General features: G+C 45.2%; 1 protein-coding gene across 1 annotated transcript in view; it reads left to right on the forward strand.

Moving 5' to 3' along the window:
- The window catches only part of SAMD4B (sterile alpha motif domain containing 4B), a gene marked incomplete in the record, with an annotated part of 1,390,985 nt that overhangs the window by 410,354 nt on the left and 961,607 nt on the right, over positions 1–19,024 (forward strand). The window contains 1 exon segment of the mRNA XM_044063650.1: positions 2,510–2,749. Within this exon segment, the coding sequence (XP_043919585.1) occupies positions 2,510–2,749 (240 nt within the window).

A 19,024-nucleotide genomic window follows, 5' to 3' on the forward strand; every position in this document is an offset into this window, starting at 1 on the left:
ACAATTGTATTTCTTGTGGGAAGCAAATACCTCATTAAGGACTTCCATTCCTATTGTATGCCTTGCCTAGGCCCAGACCACGACATCACAGGTTGTCGGTTTTGTGCTAGGTTTAATAAACGCACTATCAAACGCCATTTTGACTTCACATGGCATTATTTTGGTAGGAAATTTAATTATATCATGCCGTCGGAGCAGCCAACAACCACAATTCATAAAAAAAACGCAAGGATAAGGACAGGCAGCCCTTGGTTCCTTTTCCATGGTTTCCCTTTCTTTTCTTCCATTCTGTCCATTTGTCTGTCCAAATTTTTAGTCTGACGTACTATCCCATTTTACTCAATTAATTCTGTTTGAGCTATTAATTTTTTTTTTTTTTTGCTTTTCTTTTGCATTGTTAGACTTTCTCCATGTGTCTTTGAAAATCAGTATACTACAAAACTCTCTTTTTCACTATTGTCTGAAGAATTTCAGCTGTTATTCACCGTCAGTATTTTGCTGTATTACACACACTTTATCTTTCCTTCTCATAGCCATTTTTATCACCTCCACCATTTTTCATTCTCATTCATACATTTCTATTTTAATTCAGTGCTTCCCATGCTGGTTGTCTCTTTTTTCTTCCATTTCTTCTTAGAGTACTGTATTCAGTTCCTCACTTTGTTTCCCACATTTATTTCACTAAGACTAATTTTCATCTTTCCATATTATTTTTTACTGCTTTCTGACAGAATCTGCTCATCTGTGGTTCTTGACCTTCGTATTCTCTATTTCAGTGTTTTCTCTTTTTAGGCTGATTGTAATGTAGTGTAGGATTGCCTTGTTTTCCCTCTATTTTCTGATTGAAGAGACCCTCCCTGTCAACCTTCAAGCTGTCATGCTATATGAACCCATACACCCCCGACCCCTGTTGTGTATGGGTACCAGGAAAGGTAGGTACAAGCCTTAAACTGCAGCCACACTGCACGGGTCATTTTTCATTAAATGCTCTTCACATCTACCTTCCCCACTGGTCAGAAAGTGGTGCATTGTCCACTATGCTGATCCCAAAATAGGACATGTTCCCAGGTACCTGTGAGTGTGGGTTTTGTGCATCCCTGAGTCACAGGTACAGGATATGCACTTCTTGGACACCCAGATGGGTGTCCCTGTTCTCTGGGATGAGCAGATTGGCTTTGACTGCTTAGTACCATATTTCTCTGGCCAGCTTCTCTATTTCTCAGGCCCCTAGTTGACGCATAGTTGCCTGAGGCCTATTCGTGGCCAAAACCTCTGCTTTAGAGGTAGTAGGATTGATGTATATCTTTTGTCATGCACTGAATTTGCAGTGGAGGTGGTACCCTTTACATCATTCACAAGTAGCATTAGTTTTTTTGGTAACAGTAAAGAAGTACCATATTTTATTAAGCCGGTTCATGTTCTTGCGGCATTCACTATCACAATTCACAGGACAGTAATAATTTCAGCAATTCGGCCAGTATGTAACACAAGTGTCATTTGCTTTACTGAGTAACGTTACTTACAATGTAAAATGACATGATTCACTGAAGTATACTTTAAAGAACTCCTGCTGTATGTAAGACTCTACTCGTAATGAGTGTATTCACACTGCAGGATTTCTTTGCTTTATATTTAATTAAGCCATTGCATTATCGTGTCCGTTGATCTGCATTTCCACTTGTTCGCTTGGAGTGTATTACATACTGCAGGATTTCTTTGGTTTACATTTCATTAAGCCATGACATTTCCGCCGGGCTTACTTCCTTATTATAGCGGCCTTACTTTTCTTTCTGTTCATCATTAAGACGTGATTATCAAGGTTATTTAAGCCTGGAAATCTCATCTCTCCCAAGCAAACAAGTGCAAATGCAGATTTTGCCAAAGCCACTTTGAATTTTGTCAGGGCTGCTATAATAAGGAAGTACCTTTTTTTTTTTTTTTTGGGGGGGGGGGGATGAAGGAGGAGGACAAAAAAAAAATTGGATTTTTCCAATCCCCAGAATAAACAAACCAAAAAAAAAAAAAAAAAAAGGAACTGTGATGGTAGTGCCAACTCCTGCCTGATTTGAAATGCATGATAGTGATACTGCAGCAAAACATATCCCATGAGATGCCTTAAATGTTAAACAGATAATATTTTTGAAGTTCACATGGTAAACAGCGATAACATAAACCTCACCAAAATGTAAGCGCATACACAACGTTTAAAAGATCATGTTTTATCAATGTGCAATATTCCACTTTTCAAGCATGTGCATGTGTACAGTACACTGAACAGGTGACTCTGATGTGATGAGATTCAGCCACCAGGAAGTAAAATCTGTTGTAGTGCTCTTCTTGTTGACATTTTGTTTTTCAGATTCTATTTTTAGCATCACTAGATAGCAAATTTACTGTAGTGCTGATATTTGGTTATCTTTTGCTCTGGTTAGTGAAAGTGAAATGTACTTGCCTCATTTTTAATGGTAAGGAAAGAATCCAAGTCAAACTAAATATCTTTGTTTTGCAGTTAATCCATGCCAAATTCATCCCAGCCCATTAAAGCGTTCTGTGTCTTTGATTCCTTCAAACCAACAAGCTCCTAGTGACTGGACAAGTCAAGAGGAACTTAGTACGCGACCTGCTTTTGTCCCATCTGATCATGCACCGTTATCTCCACAGAGCAGCATAGCATCATCGGGTAGTGAGCAGACAGAGGAGCAGGGCACCTCTCGGAACACATTTCAGGAGGAGGGCAGTGGTATGAAAGGTAAGTATGCAGATTTCACCAAGCAGTGATCTTTCTTCTTGAAACGACTTTTGAAGTTCGGTTCAGGAACACTCACTAAATGGGTTTCAAAAAAATCTTCATAGGTTACTGCTCATACTGCATTAAGCAGGCACATGTTTTATTATCGACTTCATTTATATATCGTAGTGTACAGGAATTATGATAGTAACCTGTGTCAAACAAGCTCATCAGAAGTATTTTAGGATAAACAGAATTTATTTCCATTAGTTTAATGGCTAGGTGAGCTGGGCTGCTGACCGTTTTCAGTCATACTGATGAGCAGTACAAATTATTACAGTCAGAATAATTTTTCATCACATATGTTACATTAAGTAGCTGTACCATGCTATGATAGTGAACAGACAATACAGACATAAACAGAAATGTGCAACGGTACTGATGTTATGTTGTCCTATCTCGCTTTCATTCTTACTGGTTGGGTTTGGAACTGATTCTCTGTTCCAACTTGGCTGTATACTAAAGCTCAAAGTCTTACACTTGGCCCGTGGCTGAATCTCTATCCCATCATGCACTGGTGTAATTAACCCAGATCTCGTTTGCCGTTAAACAGTTCGGAGGCTCTTCATCTTGGCCGTTGCTAAGTGTTGAATTTTTTCAAACAAATTGTCTTTATTCTTAGTTTTTTTACACATAGTTAGTTATATAACTTCTATAGTGTGTTACTTCACTTTTGGTGTGCGTGTTGTTTACATATATTTAACAGTCATTGCACTTGTGGTTGTCCGTCGCCTTTTTCCCATCAGGCCTTCCTCTTTCTATCCCGTCTAAACTTCCTAACCTGTGGTTTTAGGGTTTTGTTAAACACTCCTGTTGTCGCACTGTTTAAGTTAGAAGTGCGTCCAACTCACTGTATGTAATCCTTTTCTTCTAAGCTTGTATTTAGCTTAGCTCGTGCCCGTTTGAGTTAGAGGGCCAAGCGCCCATTTAAGTTAGAGGGCAAAGCTAACTTCCTTTCCCTTTCTTTTTCTCTTGTAAATCATTAAAGGTTTATTGTAGTCTTTTTGAAAATCTTTAGATATATTATATTAGTGTGTGGTGTGCATAAATATATATATATATATATATGTGTGTGTGTGTGTGTGTGTTTGAATTGTATACTCTTATAGTGTGGTATTAATATTCAATTAGTATAAAAATAGCTGTGTCTTGTTGCCCATTTTGTGATAATGTCTAAGGACCAGAAGGAAACAAAGCCATCCAGCTTTATGAAATGCCAGAAATGCTCGCAGAAAATGTCCATAACCGATGGACATAGTATATGCGTATACTGCTGCGGAGTCATCCATTTGCAAGAGTAATGTACTTTCTGCCATTCTTTTAGCTCTAGGGTTTTACTAGAGAGGAAAAACAAAGTGATTGTAAGAGGACTTCTGAAGACTCCCTTTTCTGAAACTTTAGAAGGTCAGAGAACCTCCAGTAAGTCCAAGTCCCCATCTGCTAAAACTGACAAACCTGCCAAGAGATCTTCTTCATCTTCTTCTGGCCACTCGGAACCGCCAGAGAAGATAGCAAAGATAACTCCATCGGACCCAAAGCCTACTGGATCAGACAAATCAGTATACTTGGTGCCAGAGAGTTCGGAGCCGAGAGAGAGACTCAGATTTGGAGCCGGTCACCTGAATTGGTACCGGTCTCCTTTACACTGTGATCTCCCATTTTGCAGAGCTCTCACTCAACAACCCTTTCCTCTAGGTTCTCCAGAAGCCTATCGGATGACTATATGGATAGGGTGGTGCATAGACTGCTGAAGATGCAGGCACTGACAAAACTCCTGTCGGCTCCAGCCTAGTCGGTTTTGGAGCCACCAAAGACTTTTTCATCCATGTCGATTCCTCCTCTGAGACCATCTGGAACATCCGAGCCAGAATGCCTGGAACTAGTTGTAGTAGATACTTCGGTGCCGAGACTCACCATGGGGATTTCGGACCTGTTGTCTGCTCCAACATCCTCTGTGCCGTCCGAGATGTCTAGGAGCCGAAGCTCTCCGGTCGGGTCCAGAGGGGATGCTTGGACCTGATGGTTCCGAGCTTGCCTCTTGGGGCCTCGGCGTGGGTGAGGTTGGCTCCTATGTCAGCTTCGGAGCCGGCCCCCTTGGCTCTGGGGGTCTCCTCTGCTTCCTCGGAACCGGAGGTGTCTTCGGATGAGGGGGGAGGAGCTTTTTTAGCTGATGAGGAGTGCGCTGTCTTCCCATACAGCTCTACACAAAAGTTCTGACATTCTTCCCCTAAAGCACCGTCTTCTGTCTTTGCCCCACCCCAGCCACAGGACAGTGGAGATTCTGGCCCTCAGGGTGCCCCATCGGGCGAACAACACTCTTCTGAGACCTCTCCAGAATACCCTTCTGAGGAGGCTCCCCGGAAGAGACTCTGGACGAGGAAGCACCTGGACTCCCTAGACGAGTCAATCACCTCAGACACTGACCTCGAGGAGTCAGAAGGGTCCCCACGGCCGCTCTTTGAGGATATCTCCTTTGCAGATATCCCAGGAATCCTTAAACAGAGAGGCGGCTGGAACCTTATCAACCTTCCTGATAAGGAGTCAGTGTACCCAAAGGCCTTTGGATCTCAACCTTCAGCCACCTGGGTATCTAAGCCTTCCGACGATCTCATGGAGCTAGTTAGTCGAAAGGTGTGGGAGTCACCAGATGCAATGGAACCGGTCCCTCGGAGGCTAAATAAATTTATTACAGCTCCAACAGACAAGGAATTTCTTACAAAAATGCATCCCTGTAGATGCTGTGGTGGTGGCAGCAGCAGCCACTAAGAATGAACTTTCCAAAACAGCTTCATCTGTTCATCCACCAAAGGAGGAGTCTGGAACGATGGACAGATATGGGAAGCATATTTTTTTGTCAGTGACTTTTGCCCTTAGATCGCTGAATTACTTGACACACTTCACAAGACTTCAAAGAGATCTCTTGAAAGAGTTAGAAGATACTCTACAAGGTACATTAGCTGCAGAGGTCCTCAGGTAAGGTATCCTTTCAGCTATCCACCTTAAACTCCGTAATGAACTCCTCGATGAAACTGAGCTCTTATGCAGCAGATGGAGCGAGTAGGGCAGCAGGTTCAGGAGTTTCCCTAAGGAGATGCTCCTGGATGCGCTTTTGTAATTTTGTGGAACCCTTTAAGTGTACCTTTGTCAATGCCCCTTTCGATGGTTCCTCACATTTTGGACCCAAAGTAAGAGAGACACTCACCAGATGCGAGCAAGAAGGGAAAGCCATTGGAGTACGTTTTTTCCGCACCTTCTGGATCCTACCCAAAGGTCCGAAGGGGGGAAATATTTGGTTCACAAAATCCCAGGGAGTTTTTCAAGACGCACAAGGTGAATCTTTCCCCAGGGGCAGAGGGGGAAGTAATAATAGCAGATGCCATCCACGCAGCAGAGGGGGTCTACAAAACCAGGGTGATCGTGATTCCTTTCACGGCCGACCCTTTCAGCACTCCTGAAAGGAGGCCTGCCTGCCTTCCTCTGGCGGCAGTTGGGGGTTGGTTATCTTTGTACCCAGAAGCCTGGTGAGAGATCACAAGAGACAAGTGGGTACAAAGCATAATATCCAGAGGTTACTCCATACCTTTTTGCCTTCCCGTCCCAAATGTCAAAAACATCCCAGACGCATCTCAGTCAAAGGGAGCAAGCAACTATAGAGATTCAAAAGTTGTTGGACAAAAGAGTCATCCAAAGAGTCCCTGCAGACCAAATAGGATTCAGAATTTACTCAAGATTCTTTTTAGTGCCAAAAAGAACAGAAGACTGGAGACCCATGTTGGATCTCAGCAAACTAAAGAAATCCATAAAGAAGACCAAGTTCTGGATGGTGACACTGCAGTCAATTCTTCCTTTCTTAGGGAAAGACAATTGGATGTGCTTGATAGACCTCCAGGATGCGTACTACCACATCAAAATGGACAGGCTATCAAGGAGTCATTTGTGCTTCTGGCTTGGAGCCAGTCATTACCAATTTTGATCTCTGCCCTTTCGTCTCAGTACAGCCCCCAAAGTGTTCACCAAATGCATGGCAGTAGTCACGGCTCACTTGAGGTGGCTAGGATTCCAAGTGTTTCCATGTCTAGATGACTGGCTCCTGACTGCCACCACCAGGCATCTACTACAGCAAGCAAGAAGACGCCACATTGCACCTTTGCTCTCACTTGGGGATAAAGATAAATTCAGAAAAATCTGTCTTGTTGCCATCTCTGCATATTGCTTTTATAGGAGCAGATCTGGACACAGTCTCCATGATGGCAAAGCTACCTGCAGAAAGAGTCTCTCTACTCAGACAACAGATTTTCAGTGTTCTGCCAAAGACCAAAGTAAAGGTGAAAACAGTTCTGTATGTCCTAGGAACTATGGCAGCAGCGATAACCCTGGTTCCCCTAGTGCATATGCACATGAGAATTCTTCAGTGGCTCCTTTTTTCTCAATGGTCGTTACAAGAACTTCCATGTCCCACCAGATCAGGATTGCAGAGTCATGCAAGAAGGATCTACAATGGTGGCATTTTTCCAGTCACGTGACGTTAGGTCGGCCCTTTATCCCACAACAGCCTGTGGTGAAAGTGATCACGGACGCCTCCCAGATTGGGGGAGGATGGTCCAAGGCACCTGGCGAGAACACTAGGTCCATTTACACATCAGTGTCCTAGAGATGAGAGCAGTGTTATTGGCATTGCAAGCACTTCAGGACTCTCTTCCGCTAGGGACAATTGCAGTTCAGACAGACATGTCGGTGGTCTGGTACATAAGCAAGGAGGAACCAGGTCCTACCCCCTTTGTTGAGAGGCACTCGGAGTATGGCAATGGGCAACCTCTTCCCAACGTTTTCTGGTAGCAACGCATATCCCTGGGAAATCCAACGTGATAGCAGACAGGCTCACCAAGGCGATATTAATGCCTCATGAGTGGTCCCTAAAGCAAGAGATAGCAGAATGGATATTCCGAAAATAGGGCCAGCCTTGCTGTAACCTCTTTGCCACTCCCATGAATACCAAATGCAGCAGCTACTTTGCCCTTATCCCCCTTCCCGGGGGTCACCAAGGGATGGACTTATTCACAATTGGCCCTCGAGACTACTTTATACATTTCCCCCATTTCCTCTAATACCCAGAGTCATTCAGAAAGCCAAGTCATTGGGAAGCAAATTAATTTTCATTGCCCCATACTGGACTCATCAGATTTGGTTCCCCTTTCTCTGGCCTTATCTTAAGGAGGAACCGTGGGTTCTGGACCTAGTCAAGACCTTCTGACTCGTACGTCCAGAACACCCCACCCCTCTCTTCAAACCTTCAAGTTGACAGCGTGGGTGCTCCATTTCCAAATTTAGTTAGGCATCATAATTTCATGCCAGCAGTGAAACATATTCTAATATCTTCACACAAGGCCTCAACCAGGAAGTTATGTCTCAGTAAATGGAAAAGGTTTTCGTACTGGGCTTCACCGAAAGACATTGATCCTTTCTCTGTCCCAGTCAGCTCTATTCTTGAATTCCCAACAAAGCTGTTTAATCAAGGTTTCACTGCAGCTACTATAAAAGTCCAATTAGCTGCAATTTCTAGTTTTCGTATAGGTGATTTGACTCCTAATTTGATGTCACGCAGATTGTGCGAAGCGTTTTTAAAAGGCACTTGTTTATCAAGCCCTCCCATTAAAGACCCTCTATCACCATGGGATTTGAATTTTGTCCTATCACACCTAACTCTGCGTCCCTTTGAGCCGGCATCAACATGTGATCTCAAATTTTTGTCATGGAGACAATTTTATTAGTTGCCATTGCTTCTGCAAGGAGAGTCTCAGAATTACAAGCCTCATCAATCAACTCTCCTTATATGATCTTCCATAAGGATAGAGTATCTCTTTGAACTAGTCCATCCTTTTTACCTAAAGTATGCTCTCAGGCTAATCTAAACCAGTCTATTGAGCTGCCAGTGTTTTTCCCTAATCATGGCAACAAGGCAGAATAGAAGCTCTACCAATTAGATGTAGATGGACAACTGTGCTTCTATTTACACAGAACCTAAGATTTTAGGAATTCTGATCAGCTGTTTATCTCTTTTTTAGAAGCAAAAAAAAAAGGCATGCGTGTTTTTAAGGTCACACACTCAAACTGGCTTTTAAGTTGTATCACCTTTATCTACACTACTAATAACAGAGATCTACCCTTTAGAGTCAAGGGACACTCCACAAGGGCCATAGCAACATCTGCTTATCTAGCTAGACTGTCACTGGACAGCATTTGTGCTGCTGCTATGTGGGCAAGGCCCCATACCTTTATCATTCATTACAAAGTAGATTTGGCCTCCAGGGACAGAGCCTCCTTTGGTTTCACTGTCCTGAAGAATGTACTCCCATGAGCCACCCAGGAAATGTGGTGCTAGGGGCGCTTTCCCAACCAGTAAGAATGAAGACAAGATAGGACAACATAACATAAAGAAGTTATGTACTCACCATAACGTTCCATGTTTGTTGTCAATCTCCCTTCATTTTTATGTCCCTCCCATCTTCCCCCAGCCCAAAGTGTCTGGAGGGCTTAGAGGATGTTCTTTGTGTTTCACTGTTGCAGTCATCACCTGTGGGTTATCCCTGTTGTGGTAGCCCTCGGCAGGCCTGAATACCAGAGTCAGTGTTTTTCTGCATCAGCTACAGTTGCCTGTAGTCTGATGTCAGGTGGTCAATGCCGTGGAGCCTGTAGCAGAAGCAGTTCTTATGAATGACGGCCGGTTGCTACCAGAGTTTGAATTTCAGCTGAAAACGTCTAAAGTCAAGTACCCCGTTGGGACCCTTTTTTCTTGCACTAACCGATATCCAAAAAAAATAACAAACGTCTCCCCCTGTGGAAAGCAGATCCCACACCGAGACTTCCATTCTTACTGCATCACTTGTTTAGGCCCAGACCATGACGTCCCCTTGCCGTTTCTGTGCCCTCTTCAATGTGAGAACCATTTGCCGTAGAGCTGTTATTGTAGGCAGATGTTCATCGTGTTTCACTGTTGCAGTCATCACTGTAGGGTTCTTCCTGCCGGCAGGCAGCCCTCGGTCGGCCAGAATCCCAAAGTCTGGGTCCGGTGTCAGCTGTTCAGTCATGCTCCCTGACGTCAGAACGCCAGGAGTACAAAGCTGCCAGCCGACGCCATGTTCTCCAGTCTTTCTTGCCGTGTGGTGGAAGCAGTTCGCAAGTGCCGGTCGGCTGACTCCTGATATTTTTTCATACTTCAGTCCGAAGAATTACTTCTTCTTCTCAAAGCTAAGTACCCCGTTGGGGAAACTTTTTTCTTGCTCCAGTCTGATGTAGAAAAAGTTAATAATTGTATTTCTTGTGGGAAGCAAATACCTCATAAGGATGTCCACTCTTACTGTATTCCTTGTGTAGGCCCTGACCACGACGTAGCTAGTTGTCGGTTTTGTGCTAGATTTAACCAACGCACGATTAGGCGGAGGTACGATTTTGCTTTTCATTACTTTGGCAGGAGATTTAATTATAAAATGTCGTCGGACACACTTCCGACTACCGGAGTTCACAAACGACGCAAGGATAAGGGCAGGCCTCCGAGGTCCAAATCAGATGACGGTTTACAAGCAGAGCCAGCTCCAGGTTCGGCCGTCGTCAGTGAGGCGCTTTCGCAGCCCCTGTCGTCGGCCATTTCAGAACCGATTGCCGAAACGGACTCCCACGAGGAGTCAACTAGGCCTTTGAGTACTCCAGCTGCAGGACCTTCGGACAATGCTCCCTCGGATGGGTCCGGAGCCGCTGTGCAGGTACCGGCTTCCGAGGGGGTTTTCAGGCCTACACAGCTTCTGATTAAGGCAAAACCAAAGACAAAGGCAAAGACTCCTTCTAAATCAAAGACACCAGCCCAGGCCTCTTCTGATCTGGGACCCAAATCTCAGAAACAGCTGCTTAAAATGGCGGATGACTTACTAACCATGATTAGGGGTTCACATCCCCCTCCAGACAAAAGGCCAAGGCAAGAATTGGATCTTGAATCCTCTGATCAGGCATCTATTTCTTCAGTGTCTTCCTCTGAACAGGAATATACTTTCCCTCCTTATGAGGATTTTGATGCTGAGGAATCCATTCCATCAGCTTCTCCCCCTGAGGATTTTTCTTTTGGGGAAACTTTACATGACACGAGGGAACATTTTCACTGGGAAGGACAGGAGTACTCTGAATCTAAGAGAAGGCTTAGGGATTTCCTTCTTCTTCCCCAACATAGACCCCTGGCTATTCCTCCTATTTTGGATATTGTGGATGATGCCTTTTCTGAGGCTAATTTAACTCCTGACTCCTTTCCTCCAGCCCCTGCTAAGCCTGACAGATATTACAGGGTCCTTGACTCCCAACCAGTTCCTTTACAAAAATCCTGCTGCTGATCCAGAAACCATTCCTCAGGATCCTAAGGGTGTTAAGGCCGCCTCTGCTAAAAACCCTATTCCGACAGATAAGGATTCCAGAGCTTTGGAGAGATGGGGCAAAAAAGTGTACACTTCTGCTACTTTATCTATCAGGGCTTTAAACTGCCAATTTCATATGCTAAAATATCAGCAATTCCTGCTGTCTGTTATGAAACAAAAGCTAAGTACCATTTCTGCATGTGCAGATAATAAGGAATTACACGATTTGATGCATGCTACTGAGCAAGTGGGGAAGCATGGTTTACACTGTGGTTTTGATGCCTTGGAGGCTTCATGCAGGGCGGCTGCCACTGGCACAGTCATTAGAAGGCATGCTTGGTTAAAGGAACAAAATTTACCTGATCAAGTGAAAGCAAAGTTACTGGATGCTCCTGTTCAGCATAATGTTTTGTTTTGTGTCTAAGGCTGAAGAGGTGATAAAGAAAATGGAGGATAAGGCAAAATCCATGCAAACGGTTAAGGATTTCTTACAAGTTCAGCCCCCTAGATTTAGCAGAAATTGGCCAACTAAAAATTGGTCCTTTCCCAGCTCGGACAGGCCTCAGAGGGGTAGATATAGGCCCTCCAGAGGGAGGGCCCAAGCACAGACCTCTTACAGACCTAGACAGTGGAGTGCTTCCACCCCCAGGGGTGGAGAAGACAGACCTCAATCTTATAGAAAACAGGCTCAGTGACTCCCCCTGCATGGCTCCAGGAACTTCTCTCCTGGAAGCCCCTCTAGGGGGAAAACTCTCTTTTTCAACAAAATTGGACTTGGGTTCTGAATGTAGTTTCAAAAGGTTACAAATTCCACTTTCATACCTTGCCAAGACCAAACGGATGGCCAGACCTACCAAAACACCAATAGGCAGAGGCATTAAACCAGGTGGGTTCCCTTATGGCTATGAGGGCCATAGAACTGGTTCCACAATCAGAGGCAGGGCAAGGCTTTTACTCAAGGCTCTTTCTAGTTCCCAGAAAACAAAATTCAGGGAGACCTATCCTGGATCTGTCAGTCTTAAATACTTTCCTGGAGATTCCAAAGTTCAAGATGCTTACTCTGCAGCAGCTCCTGCCAATGTTGAGCAAAAATGCATGGATGGTGACATTGGATTTAAAGGAGACTTACCTACACATCCCTATCGGACAGGAGTGCAGAAAATACCTCCGGTTCAAGGCCAGTTCGAAACATTACCAATTCTCTGCGCTGCCCTTTGGCTTGTCTACTGCGCCCAGGTTCTTCACCAAGTGCCTGGCACTAGTAGTAGCTTATTGCAGACTCCAGGGATTTCAAATTTACCCTTATCTGGACGACTGCCTTATTCAAGCAGACAGCAAGGATGTCTTACTCCAGCACCTGGAATTTGTTCAAAATCTACTCAAGTACCTGGGATTCACTGTGAACATAAAGTCAAATTTGACACCCACACAACAGGTAACTTTTCTGGGTGCGCTTCTAAACACAACAACCCAGATGGCTTTCCTGACATCCGAAAAACAACTACAGCTGGCTTCAACTTTCAAAACCTTGGCATTAACGTCTCCGCTAACTGCAAGGAAATTCCTGCAGGCTCTGGGTTACATGGCCTCCTGCATCCTTCTCAAAAAAAATGCAAGACTACATACGAGAAAAATACAATGGTACCTAAAAAGTGTATGGTCCCAGCATTGCCACAGTCTAGACACACAGATTGCTGTCTTGCCTTGCCTACAAAAGGAATTCCATTGGTGGACCATGGCATGTCTTCACAACAAAGGGAAAGCCTTTAGTCTGCCTCCAGCCAGCCAAGTGTTAACCACAGACGCCTCGGATTACGCATGGGGAGCTCACTTGCAGGGGAAAGGCCTGCAAGGTTATTGGACAGAGGATCAGAAGCACCTACATATCAATTTAAAAGAGATGTTAGCAGTACAGAATGCCCTCTTGGCTTTTAGGGATCTTCTACAGCCAGGACAACTACTGATACGGACAGACAACACCACAGTTATGTGGTACATAGACAAGCAAGGGGGTTCACACTCCTACCCCCTTTGCAGACTAGCCATGACTCTATGGAACACAGCTCTAGCTTGCAAAGTGGATCTACAAGCTCAGTTCCTGCCAGGGAAACAAAATATTCTGGCAGGCAGCCTGAGCAGGAACCTGTCAGACCCACACGAGTGGATGCTAGACACCCAAATATTCAAGATGATTACAGAAGCCTGGGGCTGCCCGGACATAGATCTATTTGCATCCCCCCTCAACCACCAGTTACAGATTTTTTGCACAAGGACATTTCACAAACTAGCATGGAAAGTGGATGCTCTCTCTTTCAGTTGGAGAAACCTCTAGGGGTATGCCTTTCTTCCACTACCTCTTCTTCCACGGGTGTTATTAAAGATCAAGCAGGACAAACCCAAGATGATTTTACTGGCCCCAAATTGGCCTCGTCAATTTTGGTACTCAACACTGATGAATCTATCCCAGGAGCTTCCTCGGATACCAAATCTTTTGTCCCAACACCAGGGCCAGGTTCTGCACTCTCATATCAAAACTCTCAGCCTGGCAGCTTGGCGAATTCAGGGTCTATGACTATTCCTACCCTTCCCAAACAGGTCATGGATGTCATCTTAGAAGCCAGACGGCCTAGCACTAGAAAATCTTATGCAGGTAAATGGAAGAGATTTTGCACCTGGATGCATGCTTAGGATTCGGATCCTCTCATTTCTAATATCCCATTGATTTTACATTACCTGACAGACATGCTACATAAGGGTTTATCCTTCTCCTCCATAAAAATACATGCCTCCGCTATCTCTGCAGATTATAATACAGATCCTCCAATCTTTTCGCATCCACTTCTGAAACAATACCTCAGAGGAGCAAAGAATTTAAGGCCCCCTAGGACACCACCCATACCTCCCTGGGACCTCAACTATGTTCTGGAAAAACTCACTCTGCCTCCTTTTGAGCCTGCTGCCACATCTGACATTAAGTATTTATCATGGAAGACAGCTATCCTACTGGCTTTGACTTCAGCCAGAAGAGTCTCTGAGTTACAAGCTCTCATGGCTGTGGAACCTTATATTATTTTTCACCAAGATAGGGTGTCTTTAAGGACTAATCCTACTTTCATGACTAAAGTGGTTTTCAAAGTGGCTTTAAATCAAACTATTCACCTGCCAACTTTTTTCACTAATCCACAAAATAAGGGGAAGAGTATCTTGCATTCTTTGGATGTACACAGGCAACTACGTTTTTACCTGGACAGAACAAAGGATATCAGGAAAACAGAGCAGCTGTTTGTTTCTTATGCAACAAATTCTGAAGGCAAAGCTATTTCAAAACAGACCATTTCTAAATGGATTGCTCATGGAATCAGATTTTGTTACTCTCATCATGGAAAGCAAATCCCAGGAAAAAATAGAACTCACTCTGCCAGAGCTGCTGCTACTTCAGCTGCCTTTCTCAGGGGAGTACCTACCAAAGATATTCTGGAAGCTGCAACTTGGAGTTCAGTGCGTACTTTCTCTAAGCACTATAATCTCCCCCTTTACTCTTAAGTCTAGGGCAGGCTTTGCTTCTGCAGTCTTGCAGGGCCTTCTAGCCACCCCTTCTACTCTATAACCACCACCCTTTATCTCAGCTTTGGGATTCAACCCTACAGTGATGACTGCAACAGTGAAACACAATGAACATAGTACAGTTGTGTACACTTACCATAAATGTAGATGTTCGAGTGTCTTCACTATTGCAGTCTGGGTTACCCACCCTCCTATCCCCTCTTACACTTTCATTACTGTGGTTTCCTACTTCACCCTTCTTCTGAGGTGTATTTGCTACAGAGTATGGGATTTTGTTGTATGTTACATTTTTGTTTTACTATTAGCCTTCACTTTTGGGCACCTGACATCTGGGGCAAGAAAAACTGGAGAACATGGCGTCGGCTGGCAGCTTTGTACTCCTGGCGCTCTGACATCAGGGAGCATGACTGAACAGCTGACGCCAGACCCAGACTTTGGGATTCTGGCCGACTGAAGACTGCCTGCCAGCAGGAAGAACCCTACAGTGATGACTGCAACAGTGAAGACACTCTAACATCTACATTTATGGTAAGTGTACACAACTGTACTTTATTTTTGTGTTCCGTCTTCATATTCCGATATGGTGTCAGTCAGCCAACAATCTGTGGACATTTTGAAAAAAACGCAGAGATAAAGATAGAGACGGACCACACAAGGTTAAGCCTTCCAACGACTCTACTAAGCAGGTCGTCCGTTCTCTGGAATTCAGTGAGGTGCTTTCGCAGCCCCTGGTGCCCAATTTGATACCTACGCAGGCCTGAACCGAGACCCTTTCAGAGTCCGGTATGCCTCAGAAATCTTCTTAGTCTTCCGAGCCTTTGGCTGTCTCTGCCTCAGTTCTGTCTGGAGCAGCAATGCAGGCACCAGCTTCCGAGGAGGCCTTTCGCACTACCGAATCTAGACCAAAAACGATGTCTTTTCATCCGACTACTATTTCTCTTAGACCGATGGATTCTCACAGGCCTAGAAGCCAGGCCATCCCTAGAAAATCTACTTGTAGCCACCGTCTTGCTCCTGCTCCACCACCCCAAGCACAAATGCTTAAAATGGCAGAGGATCTCACCTCCCTTATCCGGGGTAGTCAGGCCACAACTTCTAAAAGGAAAAGGCACTCTTCTCCAGAAATTGACAGAACTGGATTTTGAGGAATCGGAACAGCAACATCTGACTGCTTATGAGGATTCAGATGCAGAGGAATCCATCCCTTCTGCCTCCCCTCCAAGATGAGCTTTGATTTGGGGAAACCCTTCACACCCTCGGGGAACATTTCCAGTGGGAATCTCAGGACTTCCCCCAGTCTAAGAAAAGACTTAGAGAGTTTCTGGACCTGCCCCAGCACAGACCCCTGGCCACCCCCCCCATTTTAGAAGTGGTGGATGATGATTTCCATGAATCCAGCTTTAGCCCCTGATGCCCTCCCACCTGCTCCCAGTAAACCTGACAGGTATTTCAGATTACCGGATTCACACAAATACTTGCACAGAAATCCTGCTGCAGACGCAGAGGTCATTACACAGGGACCTAAAGGAGCTAAGACTAGTTCTGCCAAGAATCCTATTCCTTCTGGCAAGGATTCCAGAGCTCTGGACAGATGGGGTAAAAAAAAGTATACACCTCTGCAACTTTATCTATCAGAGCACTCAGTTGTCAGTTCCATATGTTAAAATATCTGCAACACATTTTGGAACAAAAGATTTCTACCTTTCCTAACTGTGCCAATTCAAAAGAGTTAGCAGATTTACTGCACTCTGCTTGTCAAGTGGCCTGACACTCATTACACTGTGGATATTATGCCCTAGAAGCCACTAGCAGGGCAGCAGTGTCAGGATCTGTCATTAGGAGACATGCATGGCTGAAGGAACAACCTCTCCCTGATCATGTCAAGTCTAAACGTATTGATGCACCCCTGGATAAAGACCGCTTGTTTGAAGTAAAAGCAGAAAAGGTGCCTAAAAAGATGGAAGACAAAGCAAAATCTATGCAAACAGTAAAAGATTTATTTCAGTTTCAACCTCCCAGGTTCAGCAGAATTTTTCCCTCTAAGCACTGGTCCTTCCCTGCACCTAGCAGACAGGGCCAATGTAAGCCTCGCAGGGACAGACCATCCAGGGCTCTATCCCAGGGCCAGCAGAAAAGCAAACAGTAGACCACTTCCGCCCCAAAGGCAGGGAGTTCTAAGCCACCCTTCTATGGCAAAAACTCCTAATGACTCTCCCTCTGCCCCCCCTTCACTCACCAAAAGCTAGGAGGAAGGCACTCCCTCTTCAAAGAAAATTGGCTTTTTGTAACAAAGGACCAATGTGTCTTAAAGATAATTTTTCAGGGATACAAGTTCTCCTTCAGCGAACTCCCAATTCCAAGAGGGTACCCAGACTTGCTTCCAAATCAGTGGGCAGAGGCATTGAAACAGGTCCAAACTCTCATATCCCAGGGGGCAATAGAACCTGTCCCCTCAGATCAAACAGGCAAAGGCTTTTATTCCAGACTGTTCCTTGTTCCCAGAAAGGAGGGCACTTGCTGACAAAAAATGCCTGGCTAGTGACCCTAGACATAAAAGATGCCTACCTCCACATCCCCATAACAGAATCCTGCAGGAAATTCCTGCGCTTCAGAGCAGGATCACAACACTTTCAGTTCTCTGTGCTGCCCTTTGGCTTATCTACTGCACCCAGAGTATTCACCAAATGCTTAGCCCCGGCCATAGCATTATGCAGACAGAGAAATATACAGATTTACCCTTACCTGGACGACTGCCTCATTCAGACAGAGTGCAAAGAAAAGCTGCTCCAGGACCTTCTCTTTGTCAAATCCCTCCTAACTTCCCTAGGGTTCACCATCAATGAGAAGAAATCACAGCAAACTCCCACCAGGAAGATCATTTTCTTGGGAGCTCTGCTAGACACAGCATCCCAAATGACCTTCCTCTCCTCAGAAAAGCGGAGCTTAGCTGGCTTCCAGACGTCACCTCATTGCGAGGAAGTTCCTGCAAGCCCTGTGGGGTACATGGCATCTTGCATCCTTCTAATTCTGCCAGGCTTCACATGAGGAAACATCAGGGGTATCTAAAGAACCTTTGGTGTCAGCACTCTGTCTCTAGAGACCTCTCTCCCTCTGATCCCATGTATAAGGTCTAAGTTTCTCTGGTGGACAGAGGCCTGTGCCAAGAAAAAGGGTCTTCCCTTCATCCTTCGCCCTACCAGCCAGATCATCACCACTGATGCCTCAGACATTGCTTTGGGTGCTCACCTAGCAGACAGGTGCACCAAGGGTCTTTGGGATGCCCAGCACCTTCCCTTGCGCATCAATCAGAAATAAATGATAGCAGTAAAAAAGGCTCTGACATCTGTCAAACCCCATCTCAGGCCAGGGGTTCTCCTTATAAAAACTGACAACACCACAGTAATGTGGTATATCAACAAATGGGGGGGACCCAATCTTACCCTCTGTGCAGGCTAGCCATGAACCTCTGGCTGACAGCCTTCTGCATGGGTTTTCACCTAATTGCCCAATACCTACCAGGGGTCAACAGCACCCTGGCAGACCACCTAAGCAGAAACTTGCTGAACCCCCACGAATGGCAGCTCCACAGGGAAATCTTTCTGCAAATACTCAGGAGTGGGGGACACCAGAGGTGGATCTCTTTGCTTCGCACCTCAACCACCAGCTGCAAAAGTTTTGTACTAGGGAGCATCACCTCCTAGCGTGGAAAGTGGATGCCTTGACCTTCCACTGGAACTCCCTCTTTGTGTACGTGTTCCCTCCTCTGCCTCTTATTCCCAAGGTGCTGATCAAAATAAGGAAGGAGAGACTAAAGGCCATCCTCATTGCTCCAGATTGGCCCAGACAGCATTGATACCCCTTACTGCGCAGTCTGACCTTACAGCCCCCCAATCAGCTTCCCTTGATCTCATACCTCTTGACCTCATACCTCTTGACCCAGGTGTGTGTGTGTGTGGGGGGGGTACTGCACCCAGACTTGCAGACTCTGTCTTTCAGCACGGCTTATACTTTAAAAGCTAGCAAGGAGTTCCCTGTTAAGCAAACAGGTCCTAGACACTATCACAGAGGCCAGAAGGCTTAACACCAGAAAATCTTGCGCAGAGAAATGGAAAAGCTTCTGCTCCTGGAGCCAGTCCAGAGGGGCCAGTACCTCACATCCTTCCAGCCCTCTTATCTTGGATTACCTAGCCGAGTTACTCAAAAGTGGTCTCTCCTTTTCCTCTGTTAACATCCATGCCTCAGCCATTTCAGCCCATTACAATTCAGACCTTACCCCTCT

The sequence above is a fragment of the Protopterus annectens genome, chromosome 1.part0 (assembly GCF_019279795.1).
Source record: "Protopterus annectens isolate FY-2018-M chromosome 1.part0, PAN1.0, whole genome shotgun sequence".
In the NCBI taxonomy this organism is placed as follows: Eukaryota; Metazoa; Chordata; order Ceratodontiformes; family Protopteridae; genus Protopterus; species Protopterus annectens.